Source organism: Narcine bancroftii, chromosome 1 (genome assembly GCF_036971445.1).
Source record: "Narcine bancroftii isolate sNarBan1 chromosome 1, sNarBan1.hap1, whole genome shotgun sequence".
In the NCBI taxonomy this organism is placed as follows: domain Eukaryota; kingdom Metazoa; phylum Chordata; class Chondrichthyes; order Torpediniformes; family Narcinidae; genus Narcine; species Narcine bancroftii.
Genome location: NC_091469.1, coordinates 293,624,187 through 293,637,376, shown reverse-complemented (window position 1 = coordinate 293,637,376; position 13,190 = coordinate 293,624,187). Strand labels below are relative to the sequence as shown.

At 42.9% G+C, this 13,190-nt stretch overlaps 1 protein-coding gene across 3 annotated transcripts in view; it reads left to right on the top strand.

Annotated features, from left to right (window-relative positions):
* Positions 1-10,227, top strand: part of csrp3 (cysteine and glycine-rich protein 3 (cardiac LIM protein)) — a 41,967-nt gene extending 31,740 nt beyond the window's left edge. For 2 of the 3 annotated variants that reach the window (XM_069904743.1, XM_069904753.1), the window contains 2 exons: positions 7,907-8,000; positions 9,709-9,873. In XM_069904743.1, the coding sequence (XP_069760844.1) occupies positions 7,907-8,000; positions 9,709-9,785 (171 nt within the window). In that variant the 3' untranslated portion in view covers positions 9,786-9,873. Of the gene's footprint in view, positions 1-7,906; positions 8,001-9,708 lie in introns of all 3 variants that reach the window. The other variant, XM_069904760.1, reaches the window with a different exon arrangement.
* The last annotated feature ends 2,963 nt before the right edge of the window (positions 10,228-13,190 follow it).

Here is a 13,190-nt window from a genome sequence, read left to right as displayed (position 1 = left end):
CAGTCTAATCCTTCCCAACCTCACAGCCAGAACCTTCCATTTTTTTCATATATCCATGTGCCTAGGTAAGAGTCTTTTAAATGTCCCCATTGTACCAGTCTTCTCCATCACCCCTAGCAATGCATTCCAGGCATCCACCTCTGTGTGTGTAAAAAAAAAAGGCTTACCTCTCACATCTCCCCTAAACATTCCTCCACTCATTTTAAACAGATTTCCTCTTGCTTTGTTGCTCCAGCAAAAGAGTGGTGGCTGCCACACCGTCTATGCCCCTCATAAGCCGCTTTCAGGTGCATTCTCTGCCTAGAATGCACCTGCAGAAGCGGATTCAAACCTTTGGAATGGTCATTCAGGTGACCATTCACCTAAAAGCGCAGCACTGGCCACCTGAAAGGGACAGCTTCACGGGACGCGCCTTGGTGTGCACTCCGGCTCTTGACCCTTCAGGCTTTCAGGGTTGGGACGGCTGGCGCGGGCTGTCAGTGCTGACATCCCGCACCGGCTGCCCCAGTGCTGACAGCCCACGCCGGCTGCCCCAGCACTGACAGCCCACGCCAGCTGCCCCAGCGCTGATGTCCGGGGCAGCGGGGAGGGGGGCTGTCAGGCACTCGCCAGCTGATTGTCATCCCCTTAGCAGCCGATGAAAGCGGCTGCATTCAGGTACCTAGGGGGACTTCACTGCTCCAGCGATTATCCCTCCCGGAGGAGGGTTGGAAAGTGCACCTCAGAGGAACCTCTTGCTCATCCAGTTGACCTCCCAACAGCCGCATAGGGGTAGAATATGCAGCTTTACATCAGGGTATTTTGGGCACCTGAAAGTGCCTATAATTTTATAAAACCTCCCTTGCATTCTTCCATCACATATACATTTAGAAGTAAGATGGTGCCCGAAATGGTGCCCGACTAGGGACTGCAAGCGAACAGACTGGGTGTTATCAGGCAATTAGTGCTTCCCTTTGTTAGAAAGCACTTGATTCTCTACACCTAAAAAACGTTAAGCTGCATGATATAGGTCTGTTTCATTTGCATGTTAATTTGACACGACATGCTTTATTTTCATCTTTTAAGAGCCAAATTAACCTGGTTTCCTTCCTCATCAGATGAAAGGCTAGGTCTCTTAGTTAGACAAGAAATGAAGCACATGAATTGAATAAAAAATTCCAGTGGCATGTCAATAAGATCAGCATTTATTGAGTGCAACACAAAGAAAGACAAATTCTGCTTTCTCACTAGCATCTGGCATTTTAAGTAAGTTTCATACATTGTGAATTTCACACAGTCTGTAAATTAAATTGTCTCCAACAAGATTAGATGCAAATTGAATTTCAAAAAGCATTGGAGATACTCTCGCTCGGGTGTGACTGCCAGTGGCAAGGACAACAGGACACCTCACTTAATTTAAAAACATAATGCTGGAGAAATTCAGCAGGTCAAACAGCATAGTTTATAATAGCAAAGATACATAACTGTTTCAGGCTTGAACTCTTCATCAAGGAATAAGCAAAAGGTAGACAGGCACCCGAACAAAATGGTGATAGGGATGGAAGGTAGGGTGAGGAGCACAGTCTCACAGGCAGGAAGTAATAGGTGGATAAGGGAGGGAGGGTACACCAGCAAATTGGGGTGGGGGAGGGGAGGAGGTGGGTAGGATGGCTCTGTGAATGGAGAGGGAAAGAGGTGGAGATCTGGAGAAGACAGGGGATGGGGAAGAGAGGGAGAACAGGCTAGCAGATCCTGGAGAAATGGATGTTTTTGCCATCTGGTTGGAGAGTGTCCAGATGGAAAATTAGGTGTTGCTCCCTGCAATTTACAGGTTGTCCTGGTTTGACAATACATGAGACTGTGGACAGCATGGGAGTGAGGTGCAGAATTGAAATGGTTGGCCACTTGGAGATCCCGGTAATTGATGTGGTCAGACCGAAGGCACTCAGCGAAGTGATCTCCCAGTCTGCATCCAGTCTCTCCGATATAACGAAGGCCAAAACAGGAGCACTGGATGCAGTAGATGACTCCCACAGATTCACAAGGGAGATGTTTCTTCACTTGGAAGGACTGTTTGGGGCCCCGAATGGTGTCTGAAGACTTTTATGTTTGACTCCTCTCACCTTACTTAATTTGTACATTGCCTTTGAATCTACATTTACAAAATCTGATATGTCCATTTAGATCCGAGTACACTAGATTCTCTGGCTTTGGTTAAACCCCACTTCCCCTTCACTTCTTCCCCCCTTGCCCTCCCTCAGCTCTGACTCTCTCCCTTTTCCCTTATGGTTTTTACACAGCTGCTGCATAACAGGAAATTTTCGCTAAATTCTTGCATCACAGGCTGCGTAAAAAGTTTGGAACGGAAACGAGTGGCTCACTCTCATACTGAGACAATTTTGTGGACTGCCTGCAGTCTGAACTGAATTGCAGGTGGTCCATAACAATGCGCTAATGAATATGACATGCGACATTGCAACGCAGGAGATTTAATTGTGAAGCAAGGTGACATTTACTTACCAGCAGCAGTCAACCACTACACTGAATCGCTGGAGTGATGCTGGCATTAACAGGATCTGTGAACCAAGAGCCATTTTACTCTTCTGTCTTGGGGCTTTTTCGGACGCAGGTGAATGAGGTCACTGATGACATGCGTCGCACGTACGGCAACGTCACGGGTGACGTCGACTCATTTTCTGTCTACGCAAGTACCGCACCTACGGTACTTTGTCTAAACACACGGCAATATCCTAACGGCCAATTCTGGAAGGTGTGTGAAAATTGACGATGCATAAATTATGTTCTTTATGTGTAAAAACCACACCGTCTCCTTTCATACAGATGTAATCAATTCTCAATTAACACCATTGTTGGTCTGGATTCCTCCCCCAGCCAGCATTGTCTGCATTCTGATATTTCCTGTTTTTTTTGTTCATTTTGCTTATTCTTTGAAGAAGGGCTCAGGCCTGAAAAGTTGGCAATGGATGCTGAAAGGCCAGTTGAGTTCATCCAGCATTTCGGTGTGTCTTACTACAATCAGTGTCTGCAGACTTTCACATTTCACCGTATACATTTATGTTTAGTCTCTTTCTTTGGCTTGGCTTCGCGGACGAAGATTTATGGAGGGGGTAAAAAGTCCACGTCAGCTGCAGGCTCGTTTGTGGCTGACCAGTCCGATGCGGGACAGGCAGACACGATTGCAGCGGTTGCAAGGGAAAATTGGTTGGTTGGGGTTGGGTGTTGGGTTTTTCCTCCTTTGCCTTTTGTCAGTGAGGTGGGCTCTGCGATCTTCTTCAAAGGAGGCTGCTGCCCGCCAAACTGTGAGGCGCCAAGATGCACGGTTTGAGGCGATATCAGCCCACTGGCGGTGGTCAATGTGGCAGGCACCAAGAGATTTCTTTAGGCAGTCCTTGTACCTTTTCTTTGGTGCACCTCTGTCACGGTGGCCAGTGGAGAGCTCGCCATATAATACGATCTTGGGAAGGCGATGGTCCTCCATTCTGGAGACGTGACCCATCCAGCGCAGCTGGATCTTCAGCAGCGTGGACTCGATGCTGTCGACCTCTGCCATCTCGAGTACCTCGACGTTAGGGGTGTGAGCGCTCCAATGGATGTTGAGGATGGAGCGGAGACAACGCTGGTGGAAGCGTTCTAGGAGCCGTAGGTGGTGTCGGTAAAGGACCCATGATTCGGAGCCGAACAGGAGTGTGGGTATGACAACGGCTCTGTATACACTTATCTTTGTGAGGTTTTTCAGTTGGTTGTTTTTCCAGACTCTTTTGTGTAGTCTTCCAAAGGCGCTATTTGCCTTGGCGAGTCTGTTGTCTATCTCATTGTCGATCCTTGCATCTGATGAAATGGTGCAGCCGAGATAGGTAAACTGGTTGACCGTTTTGAGTTTTGTGTGCCCGATGGAGATGTGGGGGGGCTGGTAGTCATGGTGGGGAGCTGGCTGATGGAGGACCTCAGTTTTTCTTCAGGCTGACTTCCAGGCCAAACATTTTGGCAGTTTCCGCAAAGCAGGACGTCAAGCGCTGAAGAGCTGGCTCTGAATGGGCAACTAAAGCGGCATCATCTGCAAAGAGTAGTTCACGGACAAGTTTCTCTTGTGTCTTGGTGTGAGCTTGCAGGCGCCTCAGACTGTTTTTAATCCTCTGCCTGATATAAATTGGTTCATGTAAAGCTAGGCTACACATATCCTAACCTGGACCATATGGCATTCACTCACTACCCCGTGCTTGCTTTCCTATCCTGGGACGCATCCCATTTAACATTCCCACCTTTGCTATCACATACTTCCGTGCCTCATGGATCCCCATCTCTGAACCCACGACTTACAAATTGCTGCACTGCCTCAGTCCCTTCTGACCACTCCCCTCAGTGCACCCCTGTTGCCAGGTTGCCTACAATCCCAGGAATCTCCTGCACACCCACAATTCCTGAACAGTGTGCGAAAACTAGGCTAGCTGAAGAGGCTATCAACTGCTTGCTGTCTGCCCACCTGATGGCTGGGATCATGTGGTGCCAGTTTGGAGCTCCCAGCCCCAATCCCTAATCCATGTCCATATTCAACTTTTAAAAAATTTTTTTTTATTTTTCACACTATAAACCATATTGACCAAGATACATAGACATTTTTCTTCTTAAATATATAGTGTCATTTTCTCCCCCTTTTTCCCCCCTCCCTTCCCTCCCTCCCTCACCCCCTTCACCATTTATTTGAAGTTCAATCTATAAGATACATTAAACCCGTTAAACAATGTTGTCACTTAATAAAAATAAACAAGAAATTTTACTGAGTCAGTTCTTTTCATTATCTTCTCCTTCTGTCATTTTAGGTGGTGGAAGTCCACAGTAGGATTTCTCTATTGTGTTTCATGTATGGCTCCCATATTTGTTCGAATATTGTAATGTTATTTCTTAAATTATATGTTATTTTTTCTAATGGAATACATTTATTCATTTCTATATACCATTGTTGTATTCTCAAGTTATCTTCTAATTTCCAGGTTGACATAATACATTTTTTTGCTACAGCTAAGGCTATCATAACAAATCTTTCTTGTGCTCCATCCAAATCGAGTCCAAATTCTTTGTTTCTTATATTACTTAGGAGGAAGATCTCTGGGTTTTTTGGTATATTGCTTTTTGTGATTTTATTTAATATCTGGTTTAGATCTTCCCAAAAATTTTTCCACTTTCTCACATGTCCAAATTGCATGAATTGTTGTTCCCGTTTCCTTTTTACAGCGAAAACATCTGTCTGATACTGTTGGGTCCTATTTATTTAACTTTTGAGGTGTGATGTATAGCCTGTGTATCCAGTTATATTGTATCATGCGTAACCTCGTGTTTATTGTATTTCTCATAGTTCCGGATCATAGCTTCTCCCATGTTTCATTCTTTATCTTTATGTTTAGATCTTGTTCCCATTTTTGTTTAGTTTACCGTTTGTTTCCTCATTCTCCTTTTCTTGCAGTTTGATGTACATGTTTGTTACAACTTTTTAAATTATCATTGTGTCTGTAATCACATATTCAAAATTGCTTCCTTCTGGTAACCTCAGACTGTTTCCCAATTTGTCCTTCAAGTAGGTTTTCAGTTGGTAGTATGCAAACATTGTATCATGAGTTATATTATATTTATCCTTCATTTGTTCAAAGGATAATAATTTATTTCCCGAAAAACAATTTTCTATTCTTTTGATCCCTTTTCTCTCCCATTCTCTAAAGGAAAGGTTATCTATTGTGAAAGGGATTAGCTGATTTTGCGTCAATATTAGTTTTGGTAGTTGGTAATTTGTTTTATTCCTTTCTACATGAATCTTCTTCCAAATATTGAGCAGATGATGCAATACCGGTGAATTCCTACGTTGCACCAATTTTTCATCCCATTTATATAGTATATGTTCAGGTATCTTCTCCCCTATTTTATCTAGTTCTAATCTGGTCCAATCTGGTTTTTCCCTTGTTTGATAAAAATCTGATAGGTATCTTAATTGTGCGGCTCTATAATAATTTTTAAAGTTTGGTAGTTGTAAGCCTCCTTGTTTGTACCATTCTGTTAATTTATCTAGTGCTATCCTCGGTTTCCCCCCTTTCCATAAGAATTTCCTTATTATTTTCTTTAACTCCTTGAAGAATTTCTCTGTTAGGTGTATTGGTAATGACTGAAATGGGTATTGTATCCTTGGGAAAATATTCATTTTAATACAGTTTATCCTTCCTATCAGTGTTAGTGGTAAGTCTTTCCAATGCTCTAAATCGTCTTGTAATTTTTTTCATTAATGGATGGTAATTGAGTTTATATAGATGGCCGAGGTTTTTATTTAGTTGTATACCTCGGTATCGCATTGCTTGTGTTTGCCATCTAAATGGCGATTCTTTCTTAAACTTTGTGAAATCCACATTATTCATTGGCATTGCTGTCCATATTCAACTTAAGTCCAACTGTACTGCACAGATTCTTAGAATTCTATCACTGCAAAGCAGGTAGCAGACTGACAGGAACGAGTCTGTCTCTGGGTCCAGTACTGGTGGGCTACAGTACTGTCACTGTGTAATAATGGGGTGCAGTATTATTGGGAAAAACACACAGAATGCTGGAGGAACTCAGCCGGTGCTAAAAATATATTAGCAAAGTTTTGGGCTTGGCCCTTTTTTTCAAGGTATAAGTAAAGAACAGGAAGGCATCAAAATACAGACTAAAGACAGGCAGGGGGATGAGTCCAATCCAACAAAATGTGCTAACTGGATATGATGAGGAAAGGTGAGAATTGATTTTGGCTCTGTGAAAGGAGACAGAGGGAAAAGAGAGAGATACAGTCAGACAGATAGAGACAGAGCTGGGGAAAAGGCAATGGGGATGGGGGGAGGGGTTTTGAACAGAAAGCGGAGTAGTCAATGCCATCAGTTGGAGGGTGCACAGTCAGAAGATGAGGTGTTGCTCCTCCAATTTGCGGGTGGTCTCAGTCCGTCAGTGCATGAACAGACATGTCAGCAAGGGAATGGGGTGGAGAATTGAAATTGGTGGCCACTGGGAGATCCACGCTATTAAGGCGGACAGAGCCGAGGTGCTCAACAAAGCAATCTCCCAGTCTGCACCCAGTCTCTCCGATGTCGAGGATGCAGTATTGTTGGGGACAGGTCTCTGTACAACACTGGGGTACAGTCCAGGCGGTTAAAGGTCTATTAACCTTGTACTGGGGTTGCTCATACCTGGAAGAAGAGCTCAGGCCCGCAGCATCAGTGATATATTTTTACCTCCTGTGGACGCTGCGAGACCAGCTGAGTTCCTCCAGCATTTCCGTGTTTTTACTGCAGTCACAGCATCTGCAGACTTTCATCTTTCACTCCTGTTGGGGGACTGGTCTGTTCCCGGAGACAGTTGAATACATTGATAGTATTGGAGAAGTCTCGAGGAGCATTAACCTCAACCTAGACCATGATCAGATTTCAATGTTGTTAATTCAATGCACTCTATCAAGGAATGAACAAAGAACCTCTGACCTGCATGCATATCCAAATTAACTAGCACTAGATTTCAAGGGGATCAACAGCATATTCATGCAACAACCCACTGTCAGACAGTACAAAAGAGGTTTGCACAAATCACTTCTGTTGGACCAACTGAACAGAAGCAAGTATTTCAACAGGAGAAGGAGGTGTGGATGGGAGCCTTTTACCTCCGTATGACTGTGGGCAAGGTGCAACTGTATGTTCCTTGAACCAAACAAAAAGCACAGCTGATGCATAAAATCTGAAAGAAGAACAGGAATTGCTAGAAAGCTCAATGACTGTTGGTAATGACATTTCCAGCAGCCTTCCAGTTAGTCTGCAATATTCCCTCCCTACATTTAGAAGTTGCTGTCGCGGGCTAAAAGTGCAATCATTCGGGTAACATTTTGGGAACATTCAATCCCCCACAGGCCTGGCACAAAACCTGCTTCCGTTGTGCGCTCTGTGGCAAAAGCCTGGAATCCACCACCGTCACAGATAAAGACGGAGAAATCTTTTGTAAGGGTAAGTCCAAACAGAGCACGAGGAAAGGACATTGACGTGGGACTCTTGCATGCTGCGGTGACAATGGCACTCAGCTTCTTAGTTCATCTTCACCTTTGCGAGCAGTGCATCGGTAAGCTGATAATCAAGATTGCAGACAACTCTGATAATCCACCATCTAATCAATAGGAAATGCCAAGGCTCACCAAGTAATGCTTGTAGCATACAAACCACCTTACAAAATTCATAAAAAAAATAATTGCAAGAAAAAGTCGAAATAAGGCAGGATCTCTGGTTCATTGATCATTCAGGAATTTGATGGCCGTGGAAGTTGTCCTTGTGCAGCTCCTGCACAGTATCTCCTCCCTGATAGTAGCAGAGGGTAGAGGGCATGGCCTGGGTGGTGGGGGTCCATGAGGAGAGAGGCTAGTTTCTTAAGGCGCTGCCTCTTGTCGATATCCTCGATGGAGTGAAGACTGGTGCCCGTGATGCCACAGGCTGAGTTAACAAACCCCTGGAGTTTATTAATAGAAATAACATCCAATAATTATAAATTCTGCTGGTCCAGCATCATCAAAATCTGTTCATAAATGACTCAAAGTCACACCAATCAGTTCCCCATTGTTTGAAGTGTTTTTTGGACAACTGATTCTCCTCTTGTTTGTTCAAGTGAACGTGAAAAATTCCCATGGTTTCAGTTTTAGCATGAATGCATTTGGCAGTTCTGGAAAGCATTTCTCTCTATCACCCTTCCAGAACTGGCCCAATTAATCATTCATCGTGCTGACATTGGGAGAGATTATGCCATGTGCAAGATGGCCGCTCCATTTATGCTCATCTACATCCAATGAACCAAAGAGACTGCCTTACTTTTTGTGCACTATTTTTTTTATTTATAGAAATGTTGTAAAATGGCTATGATACGAATGTTTGCTCTATGACGCTGCCGCAAAACACCAAATTTCAGGATTACTTGTTCATGACAATAAATTCTGATTCTGATAGTGGTCGCATTTCAAAGCAATCATATGATGGTGGTATGTGGCAGGGATTTCAATGAAATGTGATGAAAACACTACAATTGCAAGTTCTACATTTCATTGCATGATACAACTGTTCTCTATTCATTGAAGGTGTTAACCCACATCCTAAGCTCAAATGGAACGTAACAGCACAGCATGAGCCCAGTCCCAGGTAGTAGAGTGAATCCTCAAGTTTGTCCCAGCTCTTACCAAGACAAATCCTTTGTTCTTCCTTCAAAGTTTTCCCAATAATCCTTGAGCTAGAATATCACGCACTTGTCCCGCATACTTATTCAAGATTCCTTTCTGGTCGTGCAAAGGTACAGAACATATATTACACAAAATTGCCTTCTGCTCACTGGTAAGGCAGACAAAGAGTCACCATTAGTGTTGCCTGACACCCCTTACGGTAAGAGAGAAATAGAAGCAAAAGAGATCCCTTCAGAGTCACTGAGCGTCTGTGGATTCGCCTCCAGCATTCCTGCAGCCTCTGCGACTGCACAGACTCCTGCTCGATCCATCAGCAACCTGAGCTCCAGATCCAAGCCTCCCACACGATCAGGAAGCCTTCTGCCAAATTATTGTGAGACACGATACTGAAATCAAGTGAAACACGAAAGTGGGTCCAGACTGAATCTCCAGATGTAATCAGTTTTTTATTTTTCTTTTAATTCAAAATTATAACTTTTTTTTTTAAACAATTGCAGCTTGTTACGCAAGGAATTTTGGACCTAAGGGAATCGGCCATGGACAATCAGGTGGAGCATTACCCAGCGCAGATTAAAACATCTCTTTGCACAATTCAGTATTTACTGGCTCCAAACGATTATATACAGCTCAAATCAGCACAGTTCTTTCTAATGTGGATAAACATTTGAAATGTGGACACATTTCATATCTATCTATTTAAATTCATTACTATGATTTACGATTTATATTTCACAACTATCTTCATCTTCAAAACATCAACTAGATTTGCAATTTTATTGTTGATCGTCGAATATGGAAGGAATGCTATACACAACATGTATTAAGCAAGCAAAAGTCAAATCTATTTTTAGAGGCACAGTGATAAATTGTTTAGAGGGTTACTTTGACACCGAATGGAATTGAGTGTTGTTTGATAACATGCCTTACCAAGCTCATTCTGTTACCATTGCAAGCTTATAAATGTACCTATTCATCAATGCTCTGTAACTTTAAATAAAGAGTTTTTCGAATCAAAAGGAATCAGTGTTCAGAACTCTGTGGACTTGACGTTTATCCACTTTTCCTGAGGATTCATTCTCTCAACAGGGTTATTTGGTCAAACAATCAGTGTTCAAGGTAGAAATCCCTGGGATGTGTGAACAGAAGTTTCTCCGGTGCGTTTGGTGGTCCGTGGCTGGCATTCAGTCACAGGGATCAGGGTGAGAAATGATCTGGGATGGTGGATGGGCAGCAGGTGGGAGTGAGGCATGCTGGCAGTCTGGGAAGGGTTGAGATCAAGTGAGTGTGATCAAATTGAGAGGATTAGAGAGGCCGTGTCAAGACAGGGGTTGGGGAATAAACTGAAAGATACATGATAACATAATAAAAGCAAGAGTAGCCATTCATGCCAGCTCAGTAAGGTCAAGGCTGATCTTTGACCACACACCAGCTCTCTCGAATAACTCTGCAGCTTTTAATACTCTCAACATCCAAAAATGTATCAATTTCTACCATAAATATACTTGGCAACTGAATCACCACAAAAGTTTATTTTATTTGTCATATTAATCCTAGTAGAGCTGGAAGGAATCTTCTGAGAGTAGTCTAACAGGCTATCTCTAGCATTCAAACTGCCATGTAGAGAAAAATTTCTAAAGGTTAGATTTCCAATGAAAAGAAAGGTAAATCAGTACCAAGCAAAGGTAGCATGGTAATGTTATTGTGGGGCTCATTCAGAAGCCTGATGGTTGTGAAGAAGAAATCGATTTCACACCTTTAAGCCCGATGAGATGAAGGAGATGGCATCCAGGGTGTGATGAATCTTTCAGTGTGTTGCCTGTCTTTCCTGGGCATTGGGAGATGGAGGTGGAGTCCATGGAAGGGAGGGAAGTTTGCATTGTTTTGAGCTGCTTTCATGACCTTCTGCAGCTTCTTCTGATCTTGAGCAGAGCAGCTGCCAAGCCACACTGTTGTGTATTCAGTCGCTGTGCTTTCAATGGTGCACCTGTAGAAGTTGTTGAGGGGTAGGGGGATGTGTTGAACTTCCTTGGTCTTCAAGGAGGTGTTGCTGTGCTTTCTTGAATGTTGTGACAATGTGCTCGTCACAGGTCATTGGTGATGTTTATTCCAAAGAACGAAGTGATTTACTCCTTCTACCAGTGCTTTTGATGCAGACAGTGTTCTGGTCTCTTCTATCCCTCCTGAGGTCAGTGATCATCTCCTTCATCTTATTGACAAATAGGGAGTTTATCCTAGGTCCATGCCAGAGATTTTCAGTCTCTAGTTGTGAACTTGGCCAGCGCCATCACAGGCACCAGTCTCCACTCCATCGAGGACATCTACAAGAGGCAGTGTCTTAAGAAAGCAGCCTCTATCCTCAAGGACCCCCACCACCCAGGCCATGTCCTCTTCACTCTGCTACCATGGAGGAAAAGGTACAGAAGTCTGAAGAAGAACACAGCTTCTTCCCCTATGCTATCAGATTTCTGAATGGGCAATAGACAACAGACGCGACCTCACTTTCTCCTATTTTTGCAGTTTTATTTATTAATAAATGTAATTTTATAGAAATATTTGGACTGCAACGCTTCCGCAAAACAACCAACTCCTTGACACGTTCGTGACAATAAATTCTGATTCCTAATTAGCAGTAAGAGTTCCTGCAATCTCTATCTGCACAGAAATATATTCATCATAATCGACTCCTGTTCATGCGTCCAAAAGATAAGCAGAATCATCAGTTAAAGCTGAGCTTTGTTTGCATTCCCCAATTCAATTGTAAATGTTTCAGGTCTTTTAAAATTAACCATGGGAGAAAATATTAGAGCACAATGATTCTTTCTGATAGTATTCATTGTTATATCAGTGCTCGATTTCCAATGGATTATATCTGAAGCCCTCGTTATTTAACATTAGACTGATATCATTCACACTGGTGAGAAAACAAGAAAAACATGTCAAATACAATTAAACATTAAAGACCATCTGGAGATACCAATGAATTCAATAAAAAGTTAATCTTCTACTTTGTGCCTTCACTCTAAACCTCAGTTTTGCGTGTTTCTGTCAGTTTTCCTCATGAGTCGCCGTCGAAAGTTTTATATCAAAGTATGCTCGACTAAAATAAAACCACTGAAATGCTGGAGGAACTCAGCCGGTCTTGCAACGTCCATACATATGCATACAATTTACAGATATATTACTGATGCTTTGGGCCTGAGCCCTTCTTCAAGGTATGGTAAAAGCAGGCATCATCTATTCACTGTCTATTCAGATGCTACCTGCTTTTTCTACACTTTGATGAAGGGTTCAGGTCCGAAACATTGGTAATATATCTTTATATCTTTATCTCCTATGGGCGCTGTGAAACCTCCTGGTTCCTCCAGCTTTTCTGTGTTTTTACTACAATCACAGTGTCTGCAGACTTTCGTATTTTACTCCATGTTCTACTAAATAACCTCCTTTAGCAGTTCATTCCTTGAAATCTTCCCCCAGCTGCTTCAGGTTTTTAATCAGCTTTAAACATGCCCAAAAGGCAAGGCAGGTTATTTTTCAATAGCAAAATGCAGATAATTCCACACACTTGGGACACGATAGACTAGCAGATTTTCTGGATGATTGTCATAGAATCATAGTTTTACAATATGGAAACAGGTCCTTTGGCCCAATTTAAACATGCAAACCATTATTGTCTAACAGGCTGGTCCTATTTGCCTGCATTTGCTCCATATCCCTCTCAACCAATCCTATCCTTGCACCTGTTGAAATGTATTTTAACCTGCACCTGCCTCTGCCACTTCGTTTGTTCCACAGATCCTACAACCCTTTGTGGAAAAGGTGCCCTCTTGGGTCCCTTTTAAATCTTTCCTCTCTCACACCTTAAATCCATGACCTCCAGTTTTAGGCTTGTATTCTCTGAGAAAAGGACTGTGATTATTGTATGTGACCCCCTTCTCCCAATGCACTTTTAGCTCACACTTTCGTTTAAACTATGCACCTT